Source organism: Chiloscyllium plagiosum, chromosome 26 (assembly GCF_004010195.1).
Source record: "Chiloscyllium plagiosum isolate BGI_BamShark_2017 chromosome 26, ASM401019v2, whole genome shotgun sequence".
NCBI classification, from domain to species: Eukaryota; Metazoa; Chordata; class Chondrichthyes; order Orectolobiformes; family Hemiscylliidae; genus Chiloscyllium; species Chiloscyllium plagiosum.
The window spans coordinates 16,080,447-16,094,859 of record NC_057735.1 but is presented as its reverse complement, the minus strand read 5'-3'; the positions used below and the strand labels follow the sequence as shown (position 1 = coordinate 16,094,859).

At 40.4% G+C, this 14,413-nt stretch overlaps 1 protein-coding gene across 1 annotated transcript in view; it reads right to left on the bottom strand.

Moving 5' to 3' along the window:
* Positions 1-1,998: 1,998 nt before the first annotated feature.
* The window catches only part of LOC122562968 (acidic mammalian chitinase-like), a 32,576-nt gene continuing 20,161 nt past the window's right edge, over positions 1,999-14,413 (bottom strand). The window contains exons 8-13 of the mRNA XM_043716273.1: positions 13,602-13,726; positions 12,006-12,129; positions 11,415-11,597; positions 9,520-9,636; positions 8,050-8,185; positions 1,999-2,365 (exon numbers count right to left, since the gene is read on the bottom strand). Coding sequence (XP_043572208.1) covers positions 2,127-2,365; positions 8,050-8,185; positions 9,520-9,636; positions 11,415-11,597; positions 12,006-12,129; positions 13,602-13,726 — 924 coding nt within the window. The 3' untranslated portion in view covers positions 1,999-2,126. The remainder of the gene's footprint in view (positions 2,366-8,049; positions 8,186-9,519; positions 9,637-11,414; positions 11,598-12,005; positions 12,130-13,601; positions 13,727-14,413) is intronic.

Genomic DNA, 14,413 nt, shown 5'->3' with positions numbered 1-14,413 from the left:
GGCCTCCTGGGAATTGACTTGGGAAGGAAATTGGAACCATTTGGGTTTTGGTATCCCAAATTCTCCGGGCATTTCTCTTCACCGGATAAAAAAAGAATTTTCATTTATATAGCAGATTAATAATTTTTGGGGAGGCAAATATGATATGGAGTAGGAATTTGATTTGGCAGAATGTTTTTAGTTAGATCCTTGCCTACTTATGGGTATTATTTTATCCTCATTCCCCTTATCAAAATAATGGGAGCACTTATTTTTCATTCCTAATTGTCCTTGAGAAAGTGATGGTGAGCTGCCTTCTGGAACAGCTGCGGTCCACATAGTGTAGGTACAACCATGGTGCTATTCAGGTCAGAGGTTCAGGATTTCGATCGAGTGAAATCAAAGGAATGTTGACGCGGCTCTATGTCAGGATGCTGTGTGACTTGAAGAGGAAAACCTTGAGTTTGTCCTGCTCCCATGTACCAGTTGCTCTTCTCCCTCCAGTTGATAGAGACAGTGGGTTTGGAAGGTAATATCAAGGGATGCTTGTGGAGTTGTTGTACATTTTACAGATGGCACACATGGTTATCACTGCTCACTGGTGACAATGGGAGTCAATGTTTAAGATGGTGGATGGGGTGCAAATCAAATGGGTTGCTCTTTGTTTTTGGATCATATTGGGTTTTGTGAGTGTTGTGGAGCTATAACATAATTTTAATGCTGCTTACTTGTGTTTGGAAGGATGGAGGCCCAAGCTACAGATTATTTGTTTTTGTGTTATTCATCCACTCTTGCACTCTTGCATAAATATCCACTGGATATTATGTTTGTATTGGGCTGAGGGCAAAATATACACTAAAAGGAATTAAATCCAAATCAAAATGGCAAAAAATGTACAACTGAAGAATCTTTCAATTTATGTTGTTTTGATGCTGAAAGAACAAACTGTTACAGAGAGAACTGTGGAAAATAAGACTGCTTGAAGAAATTCAGCATTGTAATTGTTCAATACATATAGATTCACACAACTATTCTGCTGAGGTACTTTGATGACACCATTGCAAATATAGTCCAAAGAGTCCAACTATTCTCAGTTGTGTGATTCCCTGCTGGAGAACTGGAACCAGGTGGATCTTATTGAGTACGAGATCCTTGATTGGAGTTGTTAACCTGGCCCAGTCAGGAAGCCCTGGTTATAAAGGGGCAACACAGTGGGCTCAGTGGTTAGCACTGTTGCCTCACAGCAACAGGGACTTTGGTTCAATTCCAGCCTTGGGTGACTGTGTGGAGTTTGCACATTCTTCCGGTGTCTGTGTGGATTTTGTCAGGGTGCTCCAGTTTCTTTCCACAGTCCAAAGATGTGCACATTAGATGAACTAACCATGCTAAATTGCACATAGTATTCAGAATGTATAGGCTAGATGCTTTAGTCTAGGGTAAATGGAGAGAAGTAGGGGGATGGTTCTGGGTGGGTTACTCTTCAGAAGGTTAGTGTGGATTGTTGGGCCGAAGGGCCTGTTTCCACGCTGTAGGGACATTATGATTCATTTGTTTAAAAAAATATATAAACAGGGGATTTAGAATATCCTCAGTTCAGGGAACTGACTCTGAGCTGGCTGGCAACGTTTTTTGGACATTCCTTCTTCTTCTTTGTTTTCTGTTTATTTTCTTAAAAAAAAGAAGAGAAAAAAATAACCAGGGCATTTAGAATCTCCTCAGATCTGGTGAGTGACTCTGAGCTTTAAAAAAAAAAGAAAATGTATAATATAAATAGGGGATTTAGAATCTCCTCAGTTCAGAAGATTGACTCCAAACTGGTTGGCCACAGCCAGTGCACTGGGGACAAGAAAATAAAGGGTGACTTAGTGTTAGAATACTGGCCTCTTTGCAGTTATTTCACCTGTTCATTTATTCATTAATCTTAAACCTTGTTGAGTAAACAAATAATTCAGTACCATATTGATTTACTGAAATGAAAAGCCATCGTTATTACTTATGACACACTCCTTTATTTTCACACTGAATTCTGGTAAATACAATAATGTGAGGCTATCAGCAAGTTTATTTTCATTTTGTATGCTTTAATTATTTATTTACGTCTTGAAACAATGCATTTTAAGCAAATGTACTTGTCACTAATATATTCATTAAGGCCAATTACAACAACTACAATTTTCATCGAAGACTAGATGTTCAGAACAAATCATATGGTAGGTTTGTCCAGTGTGACACTGGTAATATTTACTACGATCAGAGTAATCAGGATATGTCCCATCAGACTTGCCTTGGCAAAATTCATGGGCTATAGTCACAACGGTTGGAGTTATGCCACCTGTAGAGGGAGTCACCCTGGTAGTTGTGCTAAAAGGTGTTGATAGCCCACATTCTGTAAAGCAGAATAAAAATAGTATCTTAGTCTTTCTTTTGATTAAGGCTTCCATTTCCTCGTTAGACTCAACTGCCTCTACACATGACTACACTGTGACAACACAATAAGCAACATAAAATATAATATGGAGGAACTGGTGTTGGACTGGGGTGGACAAAGTTAAAAATCACACAACATCAGATTATAGTCCAACACATTTATTTGGAAGATCTAGCTTTCAGAATAGCAGCTCCTTCATGACAGCTACCTGATGAAGGAGCAGTGCTCCGAAAGCTAGTGCTTCCAAACACCAAATGGGTGGCACGGTGGCACAGTGGTTAGCACTACTACCTCAATTCCCGCCTCCTCTGTGTGGAGTTTGCACATTCTCCCCGTGTCTGTGTGGGTTTCCTCTGGGTGCTCCGATTTCCTCCAACAATCCAAAGATGTGCAGATTAGGTGAATTGGCCATGCTAAATTGCCCGTAGTGTTAGGTGAAGGGGTAAATGTAGGGGAATGGGTCTGGGTGGGTTGTGCTTCGGCGGGTCGGTGTGGACTTGTTGGGCCGAAGGGCCTGTTTCCACACTGTAAGTAATCTAAAAAAAAACATCTGCTGGACTATAACCTAGTATTATGTGATTTTTTTAAACATAAAATATGGCAATATGACAGATTAGATTTCATAATAGGAAGTTTCACAACAACCTGTAGTTGTACAGCACTGGAGTGTAAAAAAGTGATTCATGGAGGCAAAGGAATGATACTGAACAACAGAAGGAAAAGAAATGAGTCAATGACTGAAACCAAGATTGAACAGGAAAGATTTGAGGTGGTTCGATTGGAAAACAGGATGAAAAAGTTTTAGGAAGAGGACTTAATAGAACAAGATAGTTGATGGCTCTATCACATTATTAGAGTGATGGAATGAATGAAACAGAGACAAGAGCTGGAAACACAGCATGTGAATTCCAGCATGTCAGCCTGACAGAGGCTGTCAAACAAAATCGGGTTGAGGCTATTGAAGGAATATGAAAGGCAAGTTGAGAACTTTGACTTTGAATTGAGTTGCACATACTTACCACAAAAATAAGCTAAATTCAAAATTTACAAGTTTAAGTTTCTACTTTTTTGAAAGCATTGCCATTTGTTTGTGTTGTGTTTACTGAAGAACACAGGCTACCTAAATAAGAAATAGGACGAGTAAGCCATTTGGCCTGTGACTGATTTTGTACCTCAACTCCACCTTACCTCACTACAAACATAAAATAATTGCTCAACATTCTACTGACTTTTAAAGGGTTGCAAGTTCAAAGGATTTGCAAACCTTTTGGCGAAGTATTTTCTTGTTACGTCTGTCATAAATGGCTGTCCACTTATTCTGAGAATGTGAACCTTTCCCAGTTGACCAAAAGCATTTTCTCAGTGTCTGTCAAGCCCCTTCAGAATGTTTATATAATGCTTCCATCTGGCCACTTCTCCATTCTCTAAACTCCTGTGAATATAAACCTGGTCTAATCTATCTTTTCTCATAAGGCCATCCCTTCATCCCAAAAACCCAGCCTAGAAATTTTTTTTTTGTCGCACTCTCTCTAGAAGTTTATCTGTCACTTTATAAATAAGGAAGTCAAATCTGCATGCAGGACCTCAGATATGCTCTATATAATTTTGTAAAACTTCTTTACTCTATATACTTTTTACTCTTATACTGTATGTGTGGAGTTTGCACATTCTCCCTGTACCTGTGTGGGTTTCCTCCCACAGTGGGTGTTCCGGTTTCCTCCCACAGTTCAAAGGTATACAGATTAGGTGGTTTGGCCATATTAAATTGCCAATAGCATTCAGGGATGAGCATGCTGGATGGATTGGCCATGGGAAAGGATAGAAGGGTGATTCTGGTTGGGATGCTCTTCGCAGGGTTGGTGTGGACCTGATGGACTGAATAACCTGCTTCCACACTGAAGGGATTCAAAGATTCTATGATCATTCTTCTGTAACTAATGTGCCATTTGGTTTTTAAATTAACATTAACATTAATACACCTTAACCTTCCATGATATTGGTGCATGAGCAGTCAAGACCAAGTGTAGCTTTTGGCTGGGAGCTAGGGGTATATTTGATAATTAGACCACGCGCTTGTGTGTTGTGCATTCCTTGTTGCAAGTCATTGAAATGGTAGCATAATGGCTATGCTACTCGGATACAAATCACCTGATCTGATTTAATGATCTGAATGCATGAATTCAATAATCAAGACTTGTAACTTAGATTCAATTCATTTTAAAAAAGACAGTTACGTTAGGAATAATGATTACCAGATTGCTGCAAAAAACTTGCCTGGTTCAATGACGCCTTCTTGAGAAGGAAATCTGACCACCCTTATCTGTCTGGCTCACCTCTCTTTCTTTTAAAGTCCAGTAGGCAACCTTTCCTATAGGATAACCCCCAACCCCAGAAATGAGTTGTGCAAACACCTCTCAACTACTGTTAACACAATTACGTTGTTTTTTCAAATAAGGAAATCAAAAGCATACACAATCCTCCAGATGTTATCTTATCAAGGCCCCAAAAAGCTGTAGTAATATTTTCCTATTTTTAATTTCCATTATCCTTGTAATTGACACCAGCATTCCATTTGCCATCTTAATAACTTGCTGTTCATGTATCCTTAACTTAAAGTTCTGAGACCTCTTCCCATTAAAACAGCGTACTGTTTTTCTATTTTTCTTGTCAGTGTCAGCAATTACTCACAATATACTCCATCTGCCAAATTTTTGCCCACATACTCAACCTCTCTGTCTTCTTTTATTGACTCTATGCCTGTTCTTGACAATTTACTTCCCTGTCTATCTTACAGGCATTGTCAAATTTAGCTGGCATCCATTCTTCCCTACATCCATGTCATTGATATTGATTTTAAGTAGGTCAGACTCCCACACTGACACTTACATCCTGCCAACTTGAAAAGGTAATTCTTACTTTTTGCCTCCTGTAGGCAAGTCAATTCTTTATATGTGGAGAAAGTGAGGTCTGCAGATGCTGGAGATCAGAGCTGGAAATGTGTTGCTGGAAAAGTGCAGCAGGTCAGGCAGCATCCAGGGAACAGGAGAATCGACTGGTGAACTCGGATTTCACCAGTTTCCTCATTTCCCCTCCCCCCACCCTGTCTCAGTCAAATCCATCAAATTCAGCACCGCCTTCCTAACCTGCAATCTTCTTCCCGACCTCTCCGCCCCCACCCCAGTCTGACCTATCACCCTCACCTTGACCTCTTTCCACCTATCACATTTCCAACACCCCTCCCCCAAGTCCCTCCTCCCTACCTTTTATCTTAGCCTGCTGGACAAACTTTCCTCATTCCTGAAGAAGGGCTTATGCCCGAAACGTCGATTCTCCTGTTCCCTGGATGCTGCCTGACCTGCTGCACTTTTCCAGCAACACATTTCCAATTCTTTATATGTATTGATATGTTGTCCCCTTCCTGCCTCCCTGTTCTCTTAGCTTATGGGTTCTTAGCAAATTTGTTGTCCTAAACTTTTCAATTGCCTAATTGATTTTGAGAAGGTGGTGAATGTTGGATTTAGAGAGAGTTCTTAGAGGTAAAAGGATATGGGGAGAAAGTAGGACCAGGGTTGGATGAGTTGGCTGATCAGCCATGACCATATTAAAAGATGGAGCATGTTTGATGGGTCAAGTGGTTAACTCCTGCTCCTATTTTCTATGTTTCTACGTGGTGGTGAGTTGTCTGTTTGAACTGCTGCAGTCTCTGGGATGCAGCCATACCCGCAGTGCTATTAGGGAAGGAATTCCAGGTTCTTCGCCCTGTGGCAGGGAAGGAGTGAAGCTGGTGATTACATTTACATTACATTACAGTGTGGAAACAGGCCCTTCGGCCCAAAAAGTCCTCACTGACCCACCGAAGCGCAACCCACCCATACCCCTACATTTACTCCTTACCTAACACTATGGGAATTTAGCATGGCCAATTCACCTGGCCTGCACATCTTTGGACTGTGGGAGGAAACCGGAGCACCCGGAGGAAACCCACGCAGACACGGAGGGAATGTGCAAACTCCACACAGTCAGACGCCTGAGGCGTGAATTGAACCTGGGTCTCTGGCGCTATGAGGCAGCAGTGCTAACCACTGTGCCACCGTGCCGCCCATAATGTTTCTGTGATGTTTCTCTGCATCTGTGGCCCTTGTCCTTCGAAATGGTGAAGATTGTGCCTTTGGGCTTGCTGCCAGAAGTCTCTGGGGTAGTTGCTGCAGTGCATCTTTTAGATGGTAACCATTGCTGCCACTCTGTGTTGCTGGTGAAGAAAGTCAATATTGAAGGTGGTGGGTGGGGCTGCCACTCAAGCAGGTATCTTTCCTGGATGGTAGCAAGCTCCTTGGGTGGTTAGAGTTACAACCATCCAGACAGGTGGAGAATATTCCATCACACTCTTGATTTGTGCCTTGTAGATGATAGATAGGCTTTGGGAAACTGATGAGTTCCGCAGAACTCTGAGCCTCAGAATTACTTTTTTTAGCCACTGTATTTATATGGCTGGTTTGGTTCAATTTCTGATTAATGGCAACTACCAGGATGTTGGTATTTGAGTCTTCAGTGATAGTTATGCTGCTGAATGTCAAGGGAAAGATGGTTAGATTCTCACTTGTTGGAGCTTGTCATTACTTGGCACTTAAAATGATGTGAATGTTACTGTGCCAGCTAATTATCAGCTCAAGCTTAAATGTTGCATTTGGATAATTATTGCTTTTATATCCAGTGCTGAATGGTGCTGAACTTTCCATAATAATCATCGAACATCGCTACTTATGTCCTCATGTCCTTATTGATTGGGACCAGGACACTACTATAAGGAACTTCTGTAGAGTTATCATGGGACTTGAGGTGGATTTACCTCCAACAACCATAACCATCTTTGTGCAAGATATGACTTCAACCATTGGAGGAATTTCCCTGATTCCAAGATTCAGAGGTAGGTGTTGTGCTAGGGGTCCTTGATGGTGATCTCAGTCAAATGTGTGACTCTTTGTTTTGCTTTATCATCTCTTTTTTACTTTTATCTCTGCACTCTCTATCCTCCTCCATGCTTTGTGCATCACTGAACTCTTAGCTTCCTTTTTTTAGATGTTATCCTCCCTCAGTGCTACTCAGGATTTGTGAGCACCACTCTTTGTACTTGCAGAAATAGCTTTTCCCATTTCTTTGACACTGTTTACCTTCAAGAAACTGTTCCCATGGCACTTGTGTTAAATCATTTCACAGCTTAGTAAAAATGTCCTTTGCCCAATTCAATGTGTGAAGTTTATAGAGGCAGCTTCCATCATAAATGTTGACATCTTAACTTTAACTGGAAAATGTAAGCGTAAATATGATGAGGAATTAAAGTTCAAAGTTTGTGAGAAGATTTGTAGCTCGGGTGCTCGTTGCTGTGGTTCTGTTCGCCGAGCTGGAAGTTTTTGTTGCAAACGTTTCAGTCTTCCTGTTTGTCCTATATAGTGTTTTGTGCAGTCCTTGCATGGGATTTTGTACACTACTATAAGGGTGTACACCACGAACAAAAACTTCCAGCTCGGCGAACAGAACCACAGCAGGAATTAAAGTTTTACATAAAATAGGTTTGTGCACTTGAAATGATTTAGCAATAGGGCATAATTCAAGTTTGAGTGGATTAATATAGCATTTGTACAAACCATTAATGTTAAGGAGTGTCTTCAATGTGGTGATCAAAGGGTAAACTCCTTGACCACATTTATTTCCAGTGAAATCATCCAAGTCTAAAGTCCACACCATGGCACCTCCAAAGTTGTTTTCCTTCAACCACTGAACCTACAGGTAAAAATATATAAACATACCATTAAAATGCCTTAAATAAACAGGTCATTTTACTGGAGGTAATGCTTTTCCTTCTGAAAGTATATATTGGATGAGATTCCACTCATATACCACTGAAAGTTACTGAGTTCCCAAACATATGGGTTGGACTGATTTGGAGGTAAAAACGATGACTGCAGATGCTGGAAACCAGATTTTGGTTTAGTGGTGCTGGAAGAGCACAGCAGTTCAGGCAGCAACCGAGGAGCAGCAAAATCGACGTTTCGGGCAAAAGCCCTTCATCAGGAATAGGCCACCGCTGACAGATGGTGGTCACCTTCAAATCAGTCCAACCCATATGTTTGGAAATGATTTGGAGGTGACACTACAGGTGATCACCATTGAACTATACACACATAGGCACTTCTATACACACACACAGGCACTCCTATTCACACTCTCTCACACTCCTGCAGACGCACACTTCTACACTCACACATGCACCTTCTCACAGACTTAGACCTCTTTACACTCACACACTCACATATACACTCTCTCTCACAGACACTCACAACCCCTCACCCCAGAAACACACACAAACCCACATGCACACATACACATATACATTTGTGGGGTGAACTTGTACTTGCAGACTTACATTGTATTTTGCTTAAAAACTGCATGAATCCATGTAAGACTCTGTTAACTCATTTTTTAGATTAGAATCAGTCTAAACTGTATAGCACAGACAACTGCATATGGGGCTTAACACCTTCAACATATTATCTGGGCTGACACCAATTGTTAAAGTTAACCTGAGAATGTAACTTTTAAAAAAGGTTTTGTGATTTACATATGAAAGAAGTGAAATAACATAGTCACTCTAACAGATGAGAGACTCAACAAATAATCAAGGTCTTTTTCAATGTATAATTTCACTTACATCACACAGTAAACTTTTGTTATAAATTCTGTGTCTTACAATAGTGTCCTTCACAACCATCTGATGAAGGAGCAGTGCTCCGAAAGCTAGTGCTTTCAATTAAGCCTGTTGGACTATAAACTGGTGTTGTGTGATTTTTAACTTCAAACATATGGGAGTGGAGATCTTTTGAGACAGTTACATTACTGAACAAGTTTATGGGAGGACCCCGAATGAAAGAGGAAGAACTCTATGTTAACAACTGATTCATGTTATCAAAGCAGTTTCTGAAATCTCCATTATCAATCTTTAGTGACAAATAAAATTATCTTAGAGTGACTTGTCTGGATTTCAGCTGTTACTGAATTGTAATTTGAAAACACATGACTTATGTGAGAAACTGCGACAATAGATTTGTAACACATACTTTGGTTATAAAACTCTGCTGATTGTCATATCCAACCCATTGATTGTCCTTGAATGCATATGGAACCTGCTGGTCATCGATCACCTCTGAGGTAGCAACTTTCAAAAATGTACAAATCTGTCAATTAAATCAATAAATATTTTCAACTTATCAAACAAATGTATCGTTTTAGTTTAAAATCCATTTATAGTCATCAGTTATTTAATTCCCATTGTTAATTAATAAAATATATTTAATCAAAACAACAGGCATTATAAAACCTTTAAGGGATATTAAGTATTACATTGATATAATATTATTACTTTAATTCTGACTGAGAGTGTCATATTACAAGGCTGGAAGAGGATCTTAATTGTTTTATAAATTGTTAATTATTGTTTTGTTACCATGTTTATATTTTAAAATTGACTCTTGTTGGGTTTGAAATAACTGCTATCAAACACACAATGGGTTACTTAGTAGCTTATCAAACTTTTGAGCAGTAATAAGTGAAAGAAGTTAGCTCAACAACTCTCTGGAGCGTCACACTTCCCATTTGTATGAACATCACAGTTCAACCATTTGTAAGGCCACTTTACCTTTAAAAGAATTCACTTTTAAGGATTCCATGTGCTGTATGTATTCAATATAGCAATCCTGTGTGCCAGTTATTCTGCTTTGGTTTGCAAGCTGCATGCACAGAAATCAATAATGCCTGACTCATAAATGTAACGAGTTTTGTTGTTTTAAATGAACTAACTCATGGAGATAATCGATCACTGATGAGTGATTCATTATTAGACAATTATCACAAAAAGTCATGGTGAACATTGGTGGAAGACCTTATGCTGATGAGGCCTACCATGCTTGACTAGTTAGAGAGTAAGTTAATCTCCAGTTATAAATTTGAAAGGTCTAAATCATGCTACAGTGTATGAGATAACCCTCACTACCTTCGTTCATTACAAAGTTGAAGAGCGTTGCTGGAAAATAGACAAATCCCCAGTGAGGGATGAGGTTACCTCACGTAATAAAGCTGAGTGATTCCCTTACATGTTGGATTATAGTAAACAGAAAAAGGGCACAATGTCCGCAAAATTCCTACCTTCCTCATAATGGTCTGCCTATTTGTTTTGCAAAATTAGAAGTATGGATATAGTTAAGAAATAAAAAATAGGATGATGTACCATACTTTGTAGCTGAAATCATTCAGGTATTTATTTGGCTTGGTCAGTCACTGTGTCCACAAGCTGTAGTTTCCATGGCACAGGACTTAAGAAAGTAACAAAGGTTTAAACTCAGGCATTATTGAGAGACTCCCATCTTCTTGTACTTTCTGCCATTCAATGAAATGTTAAATGAAATGTTCTCCTTGCTCTATTGGTAATGATCACATGACAAAGTTTGACCACCAACAGGGAGTCACTACGATTCTTAGTCTAACACTCCAATCACCAACACCAATGAACCTGATTGGGCAGCCATGTGTGGAATTGTTGGGATCTTGCTGAATATTGATTCTCTCTGCAGAATGGTGTCCTGGTTGCTCAGTCTGTTTTCTATATAAGATTGAAAAATTTTGAGAGAGAGTGCACCTTCATTATGAGGCAGCCACATTCTCTCATACCTGAGGAAGCACCCTATGCTTCTTTAGTCAGCTGGAAAGCTTCCTCTGGCCCCCCACCTTAAGAAATGGATCACCATTCTGATTGGATTATCCACCAACTGGCCAAATGGGAAAAATCATGAAGGGGTGATGACACGCTATACCCTGACTCCCATTCAGTAACTGATGCTGGGATTCTGAAACCTGTGGTGAAACTCCCGGCCTATTCAATTTAATCCTGAACAATTTCTATAAAATACAATATAGGATTTATCTTGTGATAACTGAATAACTCTCTCAGCGTAATTACCTCATAGTAGGCCCAGAATCCAGCCTCCCTGGTTATTTGGCCTGGTTGACCAGCCCCACTCACTGGAGCACTAACACCTGTTTGGGAGGTGCTAAGGGTGAAACTACGTCCATAGGTTGGGAATCCAACAATTAAATTCTCTGCTGGGATGCCACCATCCCTCCAGTACTTCATTGCAAAGTCCTGCAAGATAATTTGATAGCTTCATTGAGGTTCTATAAGTGAAAATGGTTTGCTATGATATATAAACCCAAGGGGAAGCAATGGCACTGGCTTCGTGCTCAAGAATCCCCAGACCAGTGGTCTGGTGATATAAGTTCAAACCCCACAATAAAAGCTGATGAAATTCCAAATCAATAAGAAATACTTGGCTGAATGGTAATCATGGCCAATTGTCATAAAAACCCATCGGGTTCATTGCTGGTCCTTCAGGAAGGAAATCTGGACTGGCCTACTGACATATGAGTCCAGACCACATGACAATGTGGTTGTCTCTTCTCTGGCAACTAGGGTGGACCAGCTGGTGACATGTATTAAAAAGAAAAGGGAAGATACTGTAAGTGAGAATGAAACCTAGTTTCACATACTTACAACATTAAAGTAAATAAATTTTCCTTCATCGGTAGACGCACGATAGAGAGGGCTATTGTGACCAGTAATGTTCTCCCAAGCCCCATGAAAGTCATACGTCATCACACAGATAAAATCTATATATCTGTTGAAAAAAAACAGGAGGCAGCTGCTGAATGTTATTGCTGCAATGCTTTAATTAACAAGGAAACGGACAATCAGCATAGTGAGAGGTTTTAAAGGATGCACTGGAGGCATTGTGGAAGTGAACTAGGGAAGAGATGTTAACAGTTCCAAGGGGACCACAAATAGCCTTTGAATGGAATGGTAGAAAATGACAGATAAGTTAGTTCCTGGTGATTCACTCAGAAGAAGCTGGTGACAATGCCACAATAGCCACATGTGCGTGCTCGAGGGCAGTCAGTGTAACCTCACATGCAACCACTTAGCACTTCAGTACAGCCTCTCACACTGTCAAATGCTGTGCACTGACATGTTATTTTGCCTTGTTTCTTGCAAGACAAAAGAAATAAACAAACCAGATAAAGCAAGGGGTCACAAAGCCTGAATCAGAAGAAGATGGCTCTGCATACGATTCGAGTGACTGCAATGGAGACTGTGGCTTTGCTTAGAATATTATGAATTATGGCATACTCCACTTTTTTGTTCCTTCTCAACTTCAACTTTATCCTACTATCTGTTGTCATGAACAAGTTGCAGATTGTGGGCTCATGAGGTTTTTTGCTTTCCTTTCTAATCCCTCCTCTCCACCCCCAACTTTTATCTTCTAATTTTATGCTTTCAGACAGCCAAGATTTGCCACATGTGTAATCACAGCATCTGCAGAGGAAGAGGAGAGAGAGCTACACATTTACATTCGTGGAAAGACACCATCGGTTGATCTGACACACTGTCACCAGCTTCAGGTACTGGCACATTCCTGGCACCCAAGGGACAAGAATAAAGGTGAGACCTGTTCATGGTGACACACTCTGAATGTGTGGAGAAAATGAGGACAGCAGGTGCTGGAAATCAGTGTTGAGAGTGTGGTGCTGGAAAAGCACAGCAAGTCAGGCAGCATTTGAGGAGCAGGAGAACCAACGTTTTGGGCATAAGCCCTTCATCAGGAATGAGGCTCATTTCTGATGAAGGGCTTATGCCCGAAACATTGATTCTCCTGCTCCTTGGATGCTGCCTGATCTGCTGTGTTTTTCCAGCACCACACTCTTCACTCTGAATGTGTGGACTGTAGCCAGGCCAGGGATAAATGATAGCTCTTGCGCCAGCTCACCAGAGAATAAGCTTACAAATAGATCTTGTTGCAGAACGCTGAGGGCAGGGCTCAGAAAGGGTGACAGGCAGGGTAACAGCTGATAAGCTTGGTGCATCATCTAACCTCCCATGGAGTGTCCTCTCACTGTCAAGGGGAATTGTGGAGGTGCTACTTGGAAGAGGTCTATGACAGCATATTTAAAACTAACATCTTCAAACTCTTCAACTGTTTATAAGAAGGGAAAGAGAGACTTCAAATAGCTTATTCAGAATATATTGTATAATCCATAATGAAAGCTTTTCTCAAAGCCTGTGAATTCCAAGCGTTCTACAAGTTGCACTTACTTTGAAATTTCAGTTATTTCATATCCAGCATCAATGGTATCTTTACCACCAGCAACTGCAGCTGTAAGTAAGAGCCTGTCCTTTCCAGAAGACTCTCCTTCTGTTTTAAAAGCTTCCCTCAATTCCTGCAAATGATGAGAACATTTTGATTTTTAATCATAATAGACATTATTCAAAATATAGACTGCTGTAGGCAAATCTCCTCTGCTATGCTGTTTCCATTGAATTTTGTCATTGACTTCAGTGATCTGTGTGTACTCCTTTGTGATCCTGGTTAAACTTCCTTCAGTGCTGATCTTTCAGCCATTTCCATGTAACCTTGACTTTAAAATAGAAAATACTGAGAAAACTCAGCAGGTCTGGTGGAACACAAGAACCCTGGAACAGAAAAAAAGGTGCAGGAACATATGTTTTTGAACTCGATACTCCATTGGCAATCTCTTGGTTGAACAGGTCTTGATGTCAACGTCACTTACTTGTCTCTTCCCATAACCCTTGACTGCCCAATAGTACAAGAATCTCAGTCTTGTATATATTCTCAATGATTTAGTCTTCAAGGCTCTCTGAAGAAGAAATTCTTCTCACCTTTGCCTTATGTGGGGAGACCAACTTTGGAAACTACACCTTTAGTTCTACAACATTCACCCCCCACCCCACCCCACCCCCAACCCCTATTTCCTCTGAACGTTCTAATGAAAGATCATTAATCTGGAGTGTAATGTCTGTTTCTCTCTCCACAGATTCTGCAAGACCTGTTGAGAGTTACTGGTATTTTTATTTTAGATTTCCAGCAGTTGCAATACTTTGCTCTT